The sequence below is a fragment of the Oculina patagonica genome, chromosome 7, assembly GCF_052425735.1.
Source record: "Oculina patagonica isolate OP01 chromosome 7, crgOcupat, whole genome shotgun sequence".
NCBI lineage: Eukaryota > Metazoa > Cnidaria > Anthozoa > Scleractinia > Oculinidae > Oculina > Oculina patagonica.
This window is the reverse complement of record NC_135764.1, coordinates 3,028,567-3,048,771: the sequence shown is the minus strand read 5'-3', so window position 1 is coordinate 3,048,771 and position 20,205 is coordinate 3,028,567. Positions and strand designations below refer to the sequence as shown.

The 20,205-nt window shown below is 40.7% G+C and overlaps 1 protein-coding gene across 1 annotated transcript in view; it reads left to right on the top strand.

The window, feature by feature from the left end:
• The window catches only part of LOC144661062 (transient receptor potential cation channel subfamily M member-like 2), a 55,779-nt gene that overhangs the window by 30,029 nt on the left and 5,545 nt on the right, over positions 1-20,205 (top strand). The window contains exons 16-25 of the mRNA XM_078521769.1: positions 5,513-5,738; positions 6,399-6,624; positions 7,006-7,243; positions 8,796-8,908; positions 9,295-9,447; positions 10,132-10,380; positions 16,934-17,120; positions 18,510-18,633; positions 19,659-19,849; positions 20,157-20,198. Coding sequence (XP_078377895.1) covers positions 5,513-5,738; positions 6,399-6,624; positions 7,006-7,243; positions 8,796-8,908; positions 9,295-9,447; positions 10,132-10,380; positions 16,934-17,120; positions 18,510-18,633; positions 19,659-19,849; positions 20,157-20,198 — 1,749 coding nt within the window. The remainder of the gene's footprint in view (positions 1-5,512; positions 5,739-6,398; positions 6,625-7,005; positions 7,244-8,795; positions 8,909-9,294; positions 9,448-10,131; positions 10,381-16,933; positions 17,121-18,509; positions 18,634-19,658; positions 19,850-20,156; positions 20,199-20,205) is intronic.

Below are 20,205 nucleotides of genomic sequence, written 5' to 3'. Positions count from 1 at the left end.
ATACGAAGCAGGTGAAGGCACAGTAATAATTAAAAATTACCAACAATTAGCATAACACTTTTACTGATCTTTACTTTTATGTAAGATAAAGTAAGGTCTGCATACAAAAATAGTGGACCATAAATTACACCCGGAGCTTATCTTGGTTCCCGTGGCATGGGTAGCCTAGGATGGTAGTCCAACAGAGGGTTATCCCCATCATTAACTCGCCGGTACCCAAGGTAGAGAGAGGTACTGCGAGAGTAAAGTGTCCTGCCCAAGAACACAACAGTGACCCCGGTAAGGAGCTACTAACCGTTGGGTCACCGCGCCTGACAGGTGCATAGCGACTTTTAAACGTGGAATTGAAGCGTGACGAATGCGTGACGAAAGTGGACAGGTATGTTTCTAGTACCCGCGCCGGTTTCCTTTTGGTTTAGCTCAAAAAAGAAGAGAAATAGCTTACTTAGACTGTAGTGAAAGGATACAACATATGAATGCAGTAATGTGTCATCAATTGTAAAAATAACTTTTAAAATTTATCAAGAGAATAACTATCAATCCTTTATCAAAACATATCAACGAAAGAAAAAAGCCAATAAAAGATTTCGTGTCATATACACTTTAAGCTTAGGGTATAAAATTATGCGGGATTTAGTTTATTTTAATACTTAACCATGACATTCCTTTTTTATAGTTCCTGACATTCTGAAGAGTTGCCGATTTGACTGCCAGTTCTCTCCTGGTGGCTTCGTCCGCGCTTCGCAAGAAAATTCAAAGAAGCCATGCCTTGATGAAACGTTTGAAGAACAAGAAAACAACAGTGATCCTGTGGAAGATTCCAGCGTTCTGTTTTCTTGCCCAAATGAGGGTTGTGTAAAGGTTTATCAGAGGTATTCAAGTCTGGAGAAGCATATGTCGTTTGGCAAATGCAAGATGTTGCCAGAAAAAGAGACATTACTTAACAAAGCAAATAATTCATACCACATACTCCTTCAAGAAGATGTCAGTTCCGCAAAAGCACTAGAAACAACTGAAGTTGAGGCGACGGAGGGAGCACGCTTACCCGAGGGTTGGGCCTTGAAAACAGCCAAAAAGCCCAAACGATTTAGTGAAGCTCAAAGAAAGTACTTAGAGGACAAGTTCAACCTTGGGCAAACCCTGAGCAAGTTTCTAAAGATATGCGATTTGCAAAGAAAGCAGACGGGTCGAGGTTGTTCTCCAAAGACGAATTCCTAACTGCACAGCAGATACGGTCGTTTTTTTCAAGAACGGCAGCTGAGTTGCGCAACACTGTGGCAACTACCGACGAAGATATTAGAGCTGTGGAAGTAGAGCAAGAGTTTTGCGATGCCCGCCAGGTTGTACTGGATGACCTGCAGCTATGACACCCCATCGTTTATGACAACTTAAACCTGTGTGACATGCACAAGAAGAAGAGAATGAAAGCATTGAGTATAGCTATGCTCAAGACTGTTTGCGAGTTCTTTGGCGTTTCCACCGACGGATTCATCGCAACCCGCAAAGCGGAGTTTCTTTTCTCCTTAGAGGAGATTGTAAAGGGGTGCAGCTGTTGTAGCAAATAAGACAGCAGTCATGTTGAGGTCTGTTTTCATTTAAATTAGAAAGCCTGTTTTCTAAGATTGCTTAGTGTATAGTTTGTTGGCTTAGGCCGGGTAAAATAGGTGAAGGGGTGTATAGATTGTGGACTAAGAGGAGATTGTAAATGGGGGTGGCTCTGAGTAAAGATTAAGACACATGTCAAATTGTCATCTGTTATCACTTGAATTGTATAGCTTGTTCACTAAGGGTAGTTTGTAAATGATCATGTCTCTAATTAGAGAGTAAGACACCTGTCAAATTTTCATCTGCTATCATTTGAATTGTTATAGCTTGTTCGCTCGCTAAGGGTAGTTTGTAAAGGGGTGTGGCTTTTAGTAGAGAGTAAGACACCTGCAAAAAGTCATCTGCTATCACTTGAATTGTATAGCTTGTTCGCCAAAGGGTAGTTTGTAAAGGGCGTGGCTCTAAGTAGAAAGTAAAACACCTGTCAAATTGTCATTTTTTGTCATTGAACTGTATAGGTTGTTGGCTAAGGGGATTGTAAAGGGGGTGTGGCTCTTAGTAGGGAGTAAGACACATGTCATATTGTCATCTGAATACAATTGGCTAGCTTTTTGGAGAAGTAGCTGGTTGGTTTAAGAAAATTTTAAAGGGTAGTGCTTGTAAGAAGAGGCTTAGACATTTGCCACATCTGTTTTCCACTTGGATTGTACAGCTTGCTGACCATGTGGTATAAACCAAACAATAAAGATATTTTATTGTGGATTTATAGTAAATGCACGTACAATGTATGACGGTATGTTTTATACCGCAGTTTCTTAGAGCTGAATAATGTCGCCTGGACGATGGAATTTGCCTGTAAAGTTTAACATAATTCAATAAGAATGTCAAAAAAATAAATATACTAAAAACACATATACCTATACATTTGCTTACCAACTATATTTTCACTTACCATTTAATGAAGTCGATTAATGAAGCAACTTTTACTGTGCTCAAAATGCTCACGAAGCTTTTGCTTTTGTGTATTATATATTTTTATTAATTGATTAGGGACGGACCATTACTTTTTTGGAGGGGGGGGGATGAAAAATATTTAAAAAATATATATTTTGCAGGGCCTGGAAAGACAAAATAAATGTATAACAAAAAAATAGTAAGAATTTCGAAAAAAAATGTTTGCAGAGGTGCATAAACTAAAAAAAAAAAGTTTGCAGAGGAAAATTTTTCATCCCCCCCCCCTCCAAGAAAATAATGGTCCGTCCCTTAGCAACCTTTACGTACAGCTGGGTAGCCTGTGGCTTTACTTTACAAATCGTTAACATTCCTAAAAGACAAGCAAAAGACCACTTCTGTTGACCAAGATCGAGCTAGAGCGTCGAGAATTTAAGATGCCCAATTCAATTCAAGTAACACACGGAAAACGCGCTGCTGCACTACGAAGAAAGCCTCAGTGAACTGTACTTCCTGTTAAATTATGCGGTTTTGCCAAGTTAATCGTTAACATGGACGTTACATTGAAACATGATCGCGTGCTACAAGAAGACATGAAGAAGCATTTCGCTCCTTATTTTGGTACGAATAATTTGGTTTCTGGACTAGGAAAAATCATAAAGGTAAGAAATATTTCTTTATTGCTCAGTGAGTTGGCATTTACTTCGTTGTAGATGCCACATTCTCGTTGAAAGCAGATTTGAATGTATAATTTGGTAATCAACGTACCGGAACCGCTCAAAGCAGAAGATAAGCTCGCATTTCAAAACTCTCGCGAAAGTTTCGAACAAATTCGCCAACATAGCAAATACGCAATTCCACCACAAAAACATGGTTTCCTTTAATTTAAAAGCATACAACAAAGTGGAAATTACACGTCTTTTAACGAAGAAACGTAACATTCAGAAGACCTTCCGTTAGTTGTTGTTATTGACACTAGGCATGAATAGATTGTGCTAGTAAATTCAGGAAAAGTTGCTTCACAATATACCCAAAAGTTGCTCTAAAGTTGCTCAAATATCAAAAAGTTGCCACCAAAATTTAGAAAAGTTGCTTGCTCTCTCTCTCTCTTTCTTCGTCTGAAATTTCATCTGATTGCGATGCCAAAATTTAAGTGACTCGCACTTCAGCAAATACCAAGATGGCCGGCGGCAGGCTATATGTTGCAGCAAATAACCGCTGGATTTAAGCGCCCGTTAGATAGATAGCCGCTGTCCAGATTACGTGGGCGTAAAGCAAGTGTTATTTTATTGTCATTTTATTGTATATCCTTAGTTTTAATAAAATCAGTTTTGATAAAATCAGTTTTAATAAAATCCTTCAAAACGAAACGACCTTTTATGGTTTGGATTGGTTTTATAGGTTGCTGGACTACAAAAAGTTGCTAAAAACGCAAAAAGTTGCTCAAAAGTTGCCGAGCACAATCTATTTATGCCTAATTGACACGGAAGGTCAAAAGGTCACTCATATGACTCGAATGGCCTATTTTCAAAACGCTCTCAAAATTCGTCGTTTCGTTTATCCCAATTTTTTTTTCGTAGAAACTGTAGATGGGAAATTTCTCTTTCTATGGCGTATAGTCTTGAAGGATAAAGTCGTGTACCAGAGTGATTTTTTGACCCGTGAATTTAGGCAAAATTCGGCTGTTGCTACGACTGTCAAAATGTATAAACTTAAAAATTCCGTTAAAAATTCCAGTTTTTGTTCCACATAATTTTGACACCACTTATAGGTAGAGGAAATGAAAGGTTTTGAGTTCCTTGGTAATTTTTTCTAGGACGCTTTTAATATATGAACAACAGCTTCCACAAAAGTCGGTATTTCGGCGTTGATTTAGCGTGCCGCCACGGGCAAAATATTAAAAATTCTACTAAAAAATCAAAGAAATTCTTAACGACCCGAAACTTATATTTTTAGAACTAGTTTACCGAGGCCTTTATTCTGGCAAAGTTTGGGAAAATCGGTCTTTGCTATTTTGCATACCCTTAGTCGGTCCGTAGAGCAAACCCCTCTTAAGTCGTCAGACGACGCTAAACGAAGAAATACAACGGGATGGCCTTAGTCTAGTCTTTATTTTGGCGTGAAATGGACTTCTTTTTAATGTCATTCAACTGGTTTGGGTTTATTTTATTCAACATCCGGAACAAAATAAATACTGCATGCGTAAGCAGAAATTTATCCGGCCAGGCATGTGGTTTAAAACAAGAGATGACGTGATAAAGAAAATTCATGTCACGCACACTCCGTGACTGACGCAAACACGGCTTGTGTGTTTCTCAAGTGACTGCTTTTCTAAAGTTTTTTTTACAAAGCGGCTCCGTGCCTTTCTAGCCAAAAAGCTGAAAGAAGTGGTCCAACATTAACCGCCCGGTTATAAACTACTTGAAGTTCTTGTTAACAAAAAGACAGCAAGCTTCTATCGGCTGATAGTTGCTGAGGGGTGCAGCCCCGAGTCAATAATCGGCTGAATTCGTTAGAAACCGAGAGCGAGCCGTCTTATTGTTTCAGCATAACCCAGAGACTGACCTATCAAGTGGTTAGTGGTTTAGAGCGGTTTTCAATTGAGTGTCGTAAAACCAAAACCAAAGTAATTACTCTGGCCAATCACAAAGGACACAGACAATCCAGTGAACCAATCAAAACTCGAAGCAAATACATGAGCTGGCACGAAGCGCGGGAAATTGTGCGCGAGCGAGTCACGATTGGTTTTACTCCTGATTGGATGAGAAAGTGGCGCGAGATTTTTAAGCCAATCACTAAGCGTAGTAATGCAAAACCAAAGCAAACGCAATTTACTTTCGACACTCAAGTGAAAACCGCTCTATTTATAGTTTTGGTTTGTGATTTCGGCAATTTTACTTGCGCGCGCTCCCAGGACAGTTTTAGTCGAAAATTAGATCTTCCTGGCATAGTGTATCAGTTTGCGAATTTGCATAATAGTTGATCCTATATTTCTCATCCATGTGTTTTTTTTTAGTCAACCCTCTTCACAAAATCGATCCATTACCAACGCCGTACCGTGACGTGTTCATCTGGGCAGTGCTTAGCAACAGGCAAGACATGGCTAAGCTCGTGTGGAGTATGGGTAAAGAACAGATCGCATCCGCACTCATGGCCACGCGCATGCTCAAGTCCATGGCGGGTAAAGCGCGCGCTGATGACACCATCACTGACATTAGCAATGAGCTACTGGATCATGCAAAGTAGGTATCATGTCAGCAGCCAGGGTGGAGTGGGTGTGGGTGCTGAGAGGGGGTGGGTTGGTCAGCGTCATAATACAAGGTGGATGGATAGGTGGGCTGGCCTTGGGCTGAAATCTGTTTAGCTATCCCTTTAGGGGTTATTGCGACTTTCCAAGTGAAAACGAAAATGATATAGCTTGATATACTACTATAAACAAAAGAAAAATAAAAAAGGTGTAAAACATGTCATTTTGTGTAGTTAACAAACACAAACGTTTCGGGCATAGTTCTTCTTTAGTGTGAAACCGTCATGATATACTTCTGTTTTGTATTTCGAGCGGTAGGCCCTATTACAAAATCTTGTTTGGCAAGTAGGGAACGAACTTTTACTATAACCTCTTTCCATTAATGTGCATTTGCTGTCTACAGACCGCTTGAAGTTCCTCAGTTCGAAACTGCTCTGCAGACGTTTTTTGAACTCGTACACGTCACGCACTCTTTGGTCGGCGAGGACTGAAGACTTTCGTGATACCATACGAAAGATTGCGTGACAGCGTTAGATCGCGAGTCGGCAATGGTTTTACCAGCCGTAGATCCTACCATGTCTAAGTCTCCGATTGTTGAATTCCTTTCTATCTTTGTCCATCCGCTTATTTAGTGAATACATTCCTTTTCCTGTAGTGATTTTGAACAACACGCCATTGGTGTACTTCAGGAGTGCTATGAAGAGAATGAGACCCTCTCCCAGACTCTGTTGGTCAAAGAACTCGATAACTTTGGTCACTTAACAGCGCTTGATCTGGCGGTCATGGCTGAGGATCAAGACTTCATTGCTCAGACCAGCTGCCAAGTGCTACTCACCCGACTCTGGATGGGAACCATGGCTATGAACACGCAGTGGTGGAAGGTAGCAGAAACCACACCCCCCCCCCCCCCGCCCCCGTCCCGTTGCATGGGTGGGGTAAGGTTATAAAACGAATAGGAGGGAATTTTTCAAATTCTTCTTTTAAAATGTATAGACCTTTCGAACCTCTGCTAACGGCTTACTCTTTTCAATAGCCAGGAAATCCCGATCCATATATTTTACTCATATTTAAATTTCCCTGCATTGTAGACAGGTTCAATGTGATTAGAAATCCAACCTTTAATTTAGGTTTTTTTTCGTGATAAATCGTTTGCTGTTTTGGCCGTGAATTCTCATGTTAATCAGATCTTAATACACGTCCACAATAATACATGTAATAATCAAACACTATAGTTGCTGACTATGTTTTATTTTGCTTTCCAGATCATCATTTGCACATTTTGTCCTTTCCTAATTTTCCCATTAATTCGTTTTGTCCCTGATGAGCATCACGAGCGAGAGGCAGCCGCTCGCCGCACGAAGAAAAGTTTAAACAGCAAAAGCATGAGGAATGTGAGAAGAGCAAGCAACACAGAGGACGGAGTTGAACTGCAAAAAGTTCAAACAGTCAACGGTAGTCCTAAAATTGCCGAGGACGAGGAGGCCACAGTGGGCGGCGAAGGTAAATTGATTAAAACCTTAATTCTCACTCACACATCGCCGTAGATGATGACGATGGTGATGATAAAATGTTATTTTACCAGGGTGACCTCATCCCCAGGGGGGTAGTCGGAATCTCAAGTGACGGGGATGATCGAAGGATTTTTGGGGTTTGAAATTTTCGATTCCGGGATTTCTTTGAGTAAGAAAATTTGGCAAGTTTTTTTTAGGTGGCTTGATTTAAGAAGGGATTTTGGGGGTATTATTAAAACAATCTAAAGATGTGTGGTAGTGCCTTGGCCGCATAGTTTTGCAAATAAAGTACAAACACTGAATTTGTTTCAAGTGTTTTTCTTTGTGTTATATCTTCAGATCATTTCCCCTTTCTGTATTTAATGGGTCAGAAATTTGGCATGGGATTTTTGGGGGGTTGATTTATGGTCCAGGGATTTGCCCCATTCGATCATCCCCGTCACTTGAAATCCCGAGTACCCCCCTGGGACCTCATCAGCATAAAAGTGGTGTAATCAATTAGTTTCCTCGGAAAATTAAAAAAAAAAAAAAAAGAAATTCTAATCTAAACATCTACAGATAACATTTAACGTGGTACATGTACCTCAAGATAATTCTTGAAAAGTGAACAAACGATTTATTGTTGTACGGCATTTTCCTGTTGTGTTGCTCCAATCAATTCAAAACTGTGTCCGTTTAGTCCAAGTTGATTTTCAGCCATTCTTAAACCCTGGCAAGCTAGACAATTCACAGCTTCTATTTTTCAATGCAAGAGAAACGGCAAGCAAAGCGAGCGCGAACGCGAAGCACGCGGGCTGGAGGTGTAAGCGAGTGAAGCAAGCGAAAGAAAATTAGAAAATTTTATCGTTCTTCCCCTCGCGCACCCCCCCCCCCCCCCCAGCGTTTTTGCATTGCGCTGGCGTCCAGTTCGCTCACCAGTTTTTTTTACGCGTTCAACGACAGAAAAAAGATACGAGAAAATAGAGGGCTGTGAACAGTGTAAGCAAAGCGAGATGCTGCGATGAGATGGACTGACATAGTCGCACGTTCTCTTGCCGTTAAATTGCCGTACGGTGGCGTCGTGGTGAAGTAGCAATTTCTTCTACAGTAAAAACCCGCGTATAAGAACCTAACATTTAAGAACCTGTTAGGCTAAAATTTCATTTTTAAGCACCCTTCACATAAGAACCATTTTAGGCTAAAATTCTAAAACAGGTTCTTATTTTCAAAAAAGAAAAAAATAATCTTCTCAAAAATATACAGTGAAGGTTACAGTATAGGTTTGATTTTAACAGAATCAGATTAAAATAGTATAGTATTTTGCTTACCGAAGCCTCCAAGAATACTGTTATTCGACATTAAAGACCAGATCATTTAACAATTCTACTTTTTTCTTGAACAAAAGTTAAGAACCTAATTAAGAACCTAGTTAGCCTAATTTTACCCTAAATACCATTAATATAAGAACCTGTCTAGGCTAACTTGAAAAAAACTAGGTTCTTATACGCGGGTTTTTACTGTACCTATGAATGTTTCCTCAAGTACTTTCTTTATTCTTTCAGATGTTCAAGAGGACAACCCTATGGAAGTGATGATGCGAACAAAGGAAATGACCGTTTATGAGAGAATCGCATCTTTCTATTCTGCACCTTTTACCAAGTTCATGGGCAATATGGTAAATACTTTAGTTTTAGAGCAGTTTTCAATTGAGTGTCGTAAAACCAAAACCAAAGTAATTACTCTGGTCAATCACAAAGGACACAAACAATCCAGTGAACTAATCGAAACTCGAAGCATATACATGTAGCTTGCACGAAGCGCGGGAAAACGTGCGCGAGCTAGTCACGATTGGTTTTGGTTTTACTCCTGATTGGCTGCGAAAGTGGCACGAGATTTTTAAGCCAATCACTAAGCGTAGTAATGCAAAACCAAAGCAAACGCAATTTACTTTCGACATTCAAGTGAAAACCGCTCTATACACAGCTTTAGAAATGATGCATATAACCCCCTCTTTTAAAAATTAGAGTTCTTACACGATCTACTTTGATGATACAATTGCAGGTGTCTTACCTATGGTTCATTTTCCTGTATGCTTACGTCATCACGATGTACTTCCCGCGTTTTGACTCGTCCCAGACCATTGGAGGACTAAGTGTTGTGGAACTCATTCTTTACTTCTGGATCTTCACAATCAGCTTGGAAGAAATTAGACAAGTGAGTGATATAATCACGTCACAGAATGACGCACGTTTTGACGTCAAACGTCACATTGCGCTTAAAGATCTAGAGCAACTAGCATGCTATTTATTCCCAAGTTAAACGTAGTGTGACTGCAACTTTTCAACATGATTTTCATGTGTAATGCTAAGGTTTAAAGTAAATAGTTCAATGACTACAATGTCTAGCCGCAACAACGTATTTTATACATAATTTTCAACATTTTGAAGAAATTAATATTACTATTATTTAGATTGTTATTTGACAAAACCCTATTGGTACATCTCTGACTTAACTCTAAAGCCGAGAGTGTAAACTGTGAACGCGGTTGTCAAAAAAAAATAGAAATGTTTGGGTTTACGGCATTGTGATTGTTGAACATGTGGCTTGCTGACCACAGTAAACTACACGACAATACTTTCATGCCTTCGCTAGTTTTCAGGTTCACCATAACAAGATAATGAAGATTGCTATAAACTTACACCATTTTAGCTCATCGCAGTCTGTAAAACAACACAAACATTTCCAACTGTTATGACAGAAAAAAAACTTAAATTGAACTGACATTGATTAAAGTGGTGGCACATTAAACCCGGTTTATGTGCCAATTTCGCGCGAGTGTATTTTTTTACTGAAGACATTTTTCTGCGTTTAAGATGTTCCATTTCTCATCTTTTTCAGCTGGCTGCTCAACAACCGAGGAGCATTAGGGACAAACTCAGCGTTTACTTCAGCGACACATGGAATCTTGTGGACGCTTTCTCGCTTTTGGCGTTTATCGTGGCCGCCTTTCTGCGCTTTTTTGATTCAACGTATGAAGCTGCACGGATCCTCCTGTCTCTGAATATCATCGTGTTTATCGTGCGCTCACTTCAAATCATCTCCGTCAACAGACAACTTGGTCCAAAACTCGTCATGATCAGGAAAATGGTAAGATTGCGTGACTTTAAGATTGCCTGGACTAAGATATTGCGTGACCTTATGTTAAGAACTCTGTCAAAAGAGAGAAGCGTGCCGTTTCTGTAACCTTATTAAGTAACAACAGATGAGAAAGACGCCCCATTGAATTGCAGGGCGGCAAAAGAAATCGTCTTACTTCTTTACCCTTAGTAAAGGCGGTTGCCTCTTAGTTTTCTTTTTGTATTATCGGAATTTTGTCAGAAAAAGAGGTTTTGGAATCTCGCTTAGCTTCCTTTTTGTTACACTTTCTCATGTACATCCTCGAATCTTAGGGCGCTGTCCATTAGTGAGAACTGGCCGGCCGGTCCGGTGTTTTTGAATGTGAAATGGGCCCTCTGTAACGGTAGGGTTTTCCTTGTGTGCGTACGGGGAAACGGCGAACTCTGAACTTGTGAAAACGAGACGACTGCGACGAAACTTGCGGGGAAAATTAGACTCAAATGGGGCACTCGCTTGCAAGGAAGAGCCGTTACAGTCTTCGGTACCGGGATCTAACCACGAACTGGACTGACAGCACAGCAACAACTCAGCTTGGTTCCAACAGCAGTTTATTCTTACTAACTTCGTAATCGAAAAAGCTTTACAAGTGTGGTTGCTTATATACGGTTTGCTACGTGCTTCTATTGATAATGGAACATAATAAGAGCGCTATCCTAAAGATACGAAATAACAATTACTGTATAGTAAAAATGCTTTGAAGGCAGCGAAACCAGAATAAAAATTACAACTTGACTCAGCAACTTATTGTTACGAGAGCACGTACTTCAGGCGGCGAAAACAACTTCTTAAATTCCTTTAAATTAAAAACTACCAAAACAATATAAGTAGAGAATAGGTTCCAAATTCCTATCATGCTTACGAGCGGTTTATGCCACTAGAAAAGGGCTAGAAAGCACGTACAACAAATTAAGTTACTTAAGGTTAATTAACTAGAATATCCCTGTCAGCAAAAGTATTCAAACTTAACAGCTTGTAATTAACACTATTGAATTAGCTTGAGTGTAGTAAAACGCGATGATTCAGCAAATATAAGATTCCTATTGAACTGAACGGAGAACGTGAGGTCGGCAAGTAACTTATTAAGCCAGGTAAACATTCTGAAAGCTAATTACTTTTACCAAGCAATTTAATAGATTACGAATACAAAAGCTCACGAACTAAAAAGGAACCTTCCATTATTTCCAGCACGCGTCTTTGTAATCGCGGATAAACAGTACTTAAGTAAACTTATTGTTTTCAGCTAATAAGCTGCTGTTGGCTTTTTAAGTGTTTCTTAAATGATATAACATGCCAAATACGGTTTAACATAGAAATGATTTAATTACGGGAAATTCTCCGTGACATTCCTCCTACCTTAAATCGAGACCTCCTGGTCTCGCAAGGAACGTGGAACTACATTTACTCAAAGACGTCATGTGGTATACTAGTTGTCAACGAGTCTCCATGAACAAAATTTTCAAAATCAACCTCATCTTGTTTCCTCTACTTGTAAACATTTCATCAATCGTCACACATATCTAATTCACTTGTAAAACATGTCTTTGTCTCTTCGCGCTTCCTCTTGCCAAATCGTAGATCAAACTCTCATATAACTTAATCAAATAATACTGTTACCTGCAAAATATCAAATGCGGATTCTGTGTACTCAACTTAATTGCTTATCCTTTTGTGTCTCTAAATATTACTGTATGAATCAATAAAACGGTACTTGATCTCCAGGGTGTGCTCCAATAGCCTTAAGGATACCTCTGTTGTCATCTCCTTGTGAATTCTGGTCAACTGTAAACGGGCTTGAAACAGTGGGTTTCAACGTTTTTTGGACATCATCTGTTTTCAATACTTTAATGCTGTCTGCTTTGGTTTCTTTTGATTCCACACTTGGGTCAGATTCCTTGTCAATCACCTTTGAATGGATAATTGGGGTACGACGTTCGCGCGTATGTCGATTGATATCATCTGGGGCTCCGGGGACGAGGAACTTCGGCTGTTCCTGAAGAACGGGGTTGTCGTTTTCCTGTGTGTGCGAAGCTGTGAGGATGTACAGTAGAATGAGCATCAAAACTAAGAGTGATCGATGAAAAGCCATTTCTTTGTTCTTTTTACTTCGGTGAACTAATTTGGACCCGATAATCTTTTCGAAGGGTACTGGATCAACATGAGTGGTGACGGCTTCCTTTTCTGTCAACTTCGTCGATTGTGGTAGGAAGGATCCCATAACTGGCACGGTCGTTGTACTGGAAGGTTTTCGTGGACATACTGCTGTTTTGAGGGAAAGAGTACTATCCACCAGATCAATTTGGGCACCGTTGTTTTGTAGAAAATCACGACCAAGGATTGCATCATAGGTGAGGTTCCGCATAACATGAAACTTACAGGAATACTCACGTCCATGTAACTGTAAAGGCACAGAAATCTTTCCCAATACGGACAATTCCTCTCCATTAATTGTCTGAACAGACGGTAAGGAACCATCACTCATGTCAGGCGGGGATTGACCATAAATCTTCGTGAATAACTGCTCGTCAATGGCTGACACGCATGCTCCAGTATCCACGAGTAACTGAACTGCTTCGCCTGCTATTTTGCCAGCTACGGTTAGGTCACTGAGATTCAGGTTGGCGTTACTTTCGTATGACAGGGAACCGCTTTCCTGCTTCTGCTGATCATCAGCCGATGCTTGTTTCTGACTAGTTGTCTTGTCTCGCGTAGGTGAGGCAGCTATCGTATGATCTGATGAGTTTTCTTCGCCTTCAAGATTTAGTTTGCAAGTGCGTACTGGCTGACGAGACTTTTGCGTTTCCGATCCTGTACTCTCTGTTATGTGATGGTAGTCTTGAACGCAACGGGCATACTGAGCGTCCAATGCATACAAACGTGCTGAGCTTTGAGGTCCCTGCTGCTGAGGTTCTTCTTGATTATGATGTGCGCGGTATTCTTGTCTCTCTCCTTGATTATGGTGCTGGTCTTCTGGCCGGTAATAATAACAGTTGTACTGGATATGGCCAACGCGTCCACACTTATAACAGACCGGTCTAGACAGTCGGTAGCGTGCTCTGCTGTTTGAGAGCTTGGGTTGATTGATATGTTCGATACTTCGGGCCAAACCGTTTATGCCGTTATCTACTCGTCGGGACATATTTTCGAGCTCGCTTCTGAACGTATTCTCCATACGGCGAATTTCTTCCATGAACTCCGGTGTCTCACTTTTGCTGGTTTCAGAAAACGCGGCTATGCGAGCTATGTTTTCATCTCGGGAATTACCATATGGCTCCGTCACGGTATGGGCTGGTATTTTGGCGTCCAGTTCTCGGCCTAAATTTTTTACCATCTCTGTAAGGCGTTGTAGTTCGCTTCTCAATGTACTGGAGTTAACATCATTTCCACTAAGGGAGTCATCTTTTAAAACGGCGACTGCGGGCGGCCCTTCCTGGGAAGCAACGTTCGTCGCCATTGGTGAGGAGTGTTTGACAGTAGACATGTCAGAATGAGTCAGTTTACTGAGCGAGGCAGTCAGTTCCGCCAGGGCAGCATTATTATCTTGATTCTGGACCAGAAGCGCCTTGATGATCTTTTCTAAGTGTTCGTCATTGTTTGACTGATTAACGCGGCGTGAAATTGAATCAACCGTCCTAGCGATCTCTTCCGCTTCGAACAGGGGTTCAGGCATACGCTCAAGTACCTTAATTTTTAAAGACTGTTGTAAGCCTTCGGTAAAGTAGGTCACCTTTTCTGCTTCTCCCATTTCCAATCCGCTAAACAATTCGTGCATCTCGTTGATATAATCTGACAGGGGCTCGTGCTGGCCTTGTTTTCGTGACACCAATTGCTGTCGCCTTACCCACGTTCTATCCTTGGTAGAATATCGGCGTTGCAATGCTTCCTTTAGACTTGCATAATCTTGTCGCTCGTAGGAAGGAAGTTCGAACATGAACGTCTCAGCTGGACCAGCCAGATTGTTTACCACTTGCGACATTGCGGCAGAGTCGGTTTTTCGGATACCCTTGGCGTCCAATTGGAGTTCCAACTTCTTGAACCAACGATTGATGTCTTCATTTTCGTATCCGCGGAATTTATCAATTCGGACATCCTTGGAGGCTAGTCTTTTTGTTAGGGCGGTGAGTAAACGTTGATGTTCTTCAAGGAATTCTCTATCCATTTTCGCTTGGTCTGCTCCGCGGCTAGCTTCCTCGTCTTCGCTATTTTCCCTGCTACAAGTGGAGTGAGTGTCTTCAAAATCGTTGCTGGAATTCGATTCGAAGCGTGTCCTTTTCGTGTGTGTTTTTGAATGGTGTTTTGAATTTTCGTTATGTATTCTAGTTTCTAATTGATCGAAAATGTCCGACGGTAAATTGCTGAAACCGGCGGCACTCAATTCTTGTTGGGGTACTTCAATTTCTTCGCTAATTTCTTCAACTTCTAAAGCAATGCGGGGGCCGGTCTGAAATCGGCTGGATTCGAGCGGTGAAAAATCTTCGAGCGAACTGCTTTCGCTCCCTTCTCGCGGTCCTCTGGGAGTTTGGTGTTTTGATGAACTTGGCTAATGCAGAGTATCTTCCAGTCTGTTTCACCTTCGTCAATCATTGCGACAGTCCCTAAAATTTTTAATTACGGATAAATTTCTGTAGTCTTCACTGGGTTCTAGGCTGATATCGATGGCGTCACGATTGGTGCGGTCGGCTTGGCTTGGATCGGCAAAGGCTGTGGAAAATCGTGGTGGGTCGTGGGGCCGACTAGGCTGTCTATATTCGTTGATTTCTGTGAAACGGGTCACGTGTACCGGTTCCGGTATTGAACTTGAATGGTACGGTAATCCACGCAACAACTCTAAATGTTCGTCCTCGGATAAGGAGGCTTGAATTGCTCGATTAACTTTAGGTGTACTAGATCTAACGACTGGATTCACGGAACTTCTGCTTCTTAGATGGTATCTAGGTAAATTCTCCTTAATAACTTTCTTTACGGACTTCATAAAGTGACAAAGAACTAACTGGTACTCACGTTACTTGAGCGATGCTTCTTTCCACGGCGCTCAAGGGATTACATCTCCTGAAGACCAAACAGGATGGATACTTGGCTTTCTTGTGATGCTTCTTCGCTGGTGAAATGTCCAGTCGGGCTACCAATCTCTTCTCCACCACTGTAACGGTAGGGTTTTCCTTGTGTGCGTACGGGGAAACGGCGAACTCTGAACTTGTGAAAACGAGACGACTGCGACGAAACTTGCGGGGAAAATTACATTCAAATGGGGCACTCGCTTGCAAGGAAGAGCCGTTACAGTCTTCGGTACCGGGATCTAACCACGAACTGGACTGACAGCACAGCAACAACTCAGCTTGGTTCCAACAGCAGTTTATTCTTACTAACTTCGTAATCGAAAAAGCTTTACAAGTGTGGTTGCTTATATACGGTTTGCTACGTGCTTCTATTGATAATGGAACATAATAAGAGCGCTATCCTAAAGATACGAAATAACAATTACTGTATAGTAAAAATGCTTTGAAGGCAGCGAAACCAGAATAAAAATTACAACTTGACTCAGCAACTTATTGTTACGAGAGCACGTACTTCAGGCGGCTAAAACAACTTCTTAAATTGCTTTAAATTAAAAACTACCAAAACAATATAAGTAGAGAATAAGTTCCAAATTCCTGTCATGCTTACGAGCGGTTTATGCCACTAGAAAAGGGCTAGAAAGCACGTACAACAAATTAAGTTACTTAAGGTTAATTAACTAGAATATCCCTGTCAGCAAAAGTATTCAAACTATAAACGCATCGAGTCCGCAAAACTATTGAATTTAGCGGCGAACGTGTGTTCGGCGAAATGCGATGGATTAACAACCTAACAGCTTGTAATTAACACTATTGAATTAGCTTGAGTGTAGTAAAACGCGATGATTCAGCAAATATAAGATTCCTATTGAACTGAACGGAGAACGTGAGGTCGGCAAGTAACTTATTAAGCCAGGTAAACATTCTGAAAGCTAATTACTTTTACCAAGCAATTTAATAGATTACGAATACAAAAGCTCACGAACTAAAAAGGAACCTTCCATTATTTCCAGCACGCGTCTTTGTAATCGCGGATAAACAGTACTTAAGTAAACTTATTGTTTTCAGCTAATAAGCTGCTGTTGGCTTTTTAAGTGTTTCTTAAATGATATAACATGCCAAATACGGTTTAACATAGAAATGATTTAATTACGGGAAATTCTCCGTGACACCTCCCACGAGATTTTCCCACAAATCCACCTCAACAGTGTATAATATTGATGCATCGACTGATTTGACAGGACAAATCTGACTAACAATGGAATTCTGTTCATGTACATATTGATCTGGCCGATCAGTTCTGACTATGGAAAGCGCCCTTAGTACCGTATGCAAAACAGAGATTCTTTTTTCTTTACTGGCTTTGTTGAAGCTTGTAGAGGCCTCTGGACCCTTGTGTATTTCCAAGCCGTTGTTTCAGTCGTCACATTAATTGACTGACAATTTCCTTGTGTCTTTGTTTAACATCACAGCTTGAAGATCTGAAACAGTTTGTAATCATCCTGCTCATCTTTATTATCGCCTATGGAATCGCTCTGCAAGCTGTGCAATTCCCAGGCCCCGGGCAGTACTCCAAGAGCTGGGGTGAGGTCCTTCGAGGAATACTGGACCTTCCTTACTGGCAAATGTATGGAGAGCTCTTCCTCGAGGAAATATCAGGTAAAAGCGATTAACCACATTGCTGGATTACTTGTTGCTTGATTTAACAGATGTATAATCTTTATTTTAACACGGTTAAATCATTAGCTTTTTAAAAATTACTATACATAATCCTCATACATACTAAGAATTCTAATTATAAGCTATATAAAGAAGAAGCTGCTTTCTCACGAATGTCGTGGCTTAGAATACTTGTTTAAGTAAAGTTTTAAATTGCCCAAGTGACTCTACTTATCTTACGTTAGAAGGAAGACTGTTCCACTTTTGCAATAGTTTGTACGCGGTAGTGGAACATTGAGTTTGTTCTCAGAGTCCCTTAGGTTGTACATGATTTCATGTTTTTCAAATTTAGAACATAAACAGTCTGGAGCCAACCCGTGAAAAGACCTGTAAACCATTGCGGATCGTTGAATTTGATGCTGGCGAGCTGGATTTTTCCATCCTAAAAGTTCGAATAAATCACCAGCATGCGTGTCATAGTTTGAGAAGGTCAAAACACGGGCTGCTCTATTTTGTTGCTTGTTTTGCAAAGCAATCCCACAGTTTCCCCAAACAGTATTGCAGTAGTCAAAATGCCATTGTATTAGAGCTCTGTATAGAGCAGTTTTCAATTGAGTGTCGTAAAACCAAAACCAAAGTAATTACTTTGGCCAATTACAAAGGACACAGACAATCCAGTGAACCAATCAAAACTCGAAGCAAATACACCCAGCGCTGGAAAACGTGCGCGAGCTAGTCACGATTGGTTTTGGTTTTACTCCTGATTGGCTGAGAAAGTGGCGCGAGATTTTTAAGCCAATCACTAAGCGTAGTAATGCAAAACCAAAGCAAACGCAAATTACTTTCGACACTCAAGTGAAAACCGCTCTACTAGACAAGGTTGCTTGAGGGACAAGGTGTCTATCTCAATCTGCAAGCTCAATTCTCCAACGCTCGAGAGACGTCTGATAACCATCTGTAAGAGATCCGGGTCGTCTAGGGTCTCTGATTGGAGAATTTTCGCGCGCAATCAAAAACAACCAATCAGAGACACTACACAGCTTTCTTTAGAGCTACGTCATCAGTATGGATTTTTTAGGCTAGAATTTTGTGGAGGGGTGGGTGGGGGTGGATTTATAAGCAGGTCAGCTGTAGAGCCCGCAATGTCCTGCTCCCAACGTATCAAAGCTTCATAGTTTAACTGGTAGAGCAACGCTCCTCCGATATTGCGGAGGTCATGTAATTCGAATGCTATGTAGCCTTGAAACTAATTTTTCTCAGGCTAAAAGGCAATTGCTTAAATTGCTAATACACCGACAAGATTATCTCACCCGTTTCATGTTCAAATGTTTTCTCATGCAAATCACGTCAAGACTAAACTTCTGTCTTTTATTGTCGTTATTTTGTCAGGTCAAAAGCCTCAGGAGTATAATGAAGTTCACCCCACTGCCAAGTGGTTATCTCCCGCGCTCCTGGCTGGCTACATGTTGTTTACAAACGTTCTTCTTCTAAATCTTCTCATCGCCATTTTCAGGTAATTTAGACACTCAAGGATGGTTTTTCTTCTTTTGGAAACCAGAACAAACCATAAAAGCGGCACTCTAATAAATTTTAAAAGTAAATATGTTTGATGCAGCAACCTCGTGTCAAATTTTGTAACTAATGATCGCAGCAAGGACGACGTTGTTCGCGCTTGCTACCAGTTTCATGTTTTCCCGCGCTTGCAGCCCGTCACTTGTTTTCCCGCGCTTGCTACCAGTTTCATGTTTTCCCGCGCTTGCAGCCCGTCACATGTTTTCCCGCGCTTGAAACTTGTTGTATGCTTTTACTTTGGGTTGTAATTTTACCGTGGCAGTGACTGACTCAGTTATTTTTGAAAACGCTTCCGGATATAGCAAAAACCTCATTCAATAATTGTTTATTATATAAACATCAGTGAAATACCAGGAAATCTTTCGCGCGAAAAAATCATATCTTCACACGTGAAAATAACATGTTATTTTCACATGTGAAGATATCGATTTCGAAACATTTTCTGACAAGTTTGCCCTGCTTCAATGCTGAATGAGCCAAAGTAAATCGATATTTGGTCGAAACATCTTCGGATGTTCCTCGGTAATCTTCGGCAATCTTCGGATATTTTCGGAAAAGTTCGGAAAATGTTCGGAAACATTCGTACGACCTTCGGACAACATTTTGCAAATCTTGGGAAATCTTCGGAAAATGGTCGGAAATCTTCGGAAAATCGTCGAAAACATCGTAATTAGTAGGTTTATATAATAAACAGAATATTACATGGTTGCTTGGAGATATGAAATTTATCTTCTCGTGTTCAAATCGATATCCCACTCGTTCGCTGCGCTCACTCGTGAGATATCGATTTCAACACTCGAAGATAAATTTCATATCTCCGCGCAACCATGTAATATCCTCTATATATCCATTTACCCTCCCGACAAAGTCCCCTTCTTACCTGGAAACTTCTTTAGTGTAAGCCAGTGGTATCCGGAGAGGCAGTTTCAACTGCAATCGTTAGTAATCTTTTCCCTTCTTTCTTAGTTACACTTTTGAGCGGGTACAAGAAGACTCAGATAAAGTATGGAAGTTCCAGCGCTATGAACTGATCGCTGAGTATCACGGCAGACCGCTGTTTTTTCCTCCTTTAATCTTCATCTCTCACTTGCTGATATTCGTCAGGTGGATATGGAGGCTGTGTCGGTGTGGAAATCCACCATCAGACAGCTCTATGAGTACGTATTGACCGACAGGTCTGATAAGAAGTGTTTCACTAGGATATCGATGCTCTGACCTCACTGAAAGCGAAGCAGCTATATTCTCAATCGAAAAAAATTAGGTTGTATTATTACAATTTGCATCGGACATTTCTAACTTGAGTTTTACGAAGACATATTAGTGGCAAAAGAATGTTTCGTGTCTGCTAAACCAGTCATTTTACAACAAAATTTCAAGGCGCCCTCAAACCGTTTTCAAATGTTATCAAAACTAACTTGATCTTAAGATAGTAAAGAAGAATTTGACGTTTCGCTTTCCCCCCAGAAATCAAGGTGACGGAATACAAGAAAGAACAACTGGAGAATTGGGAATT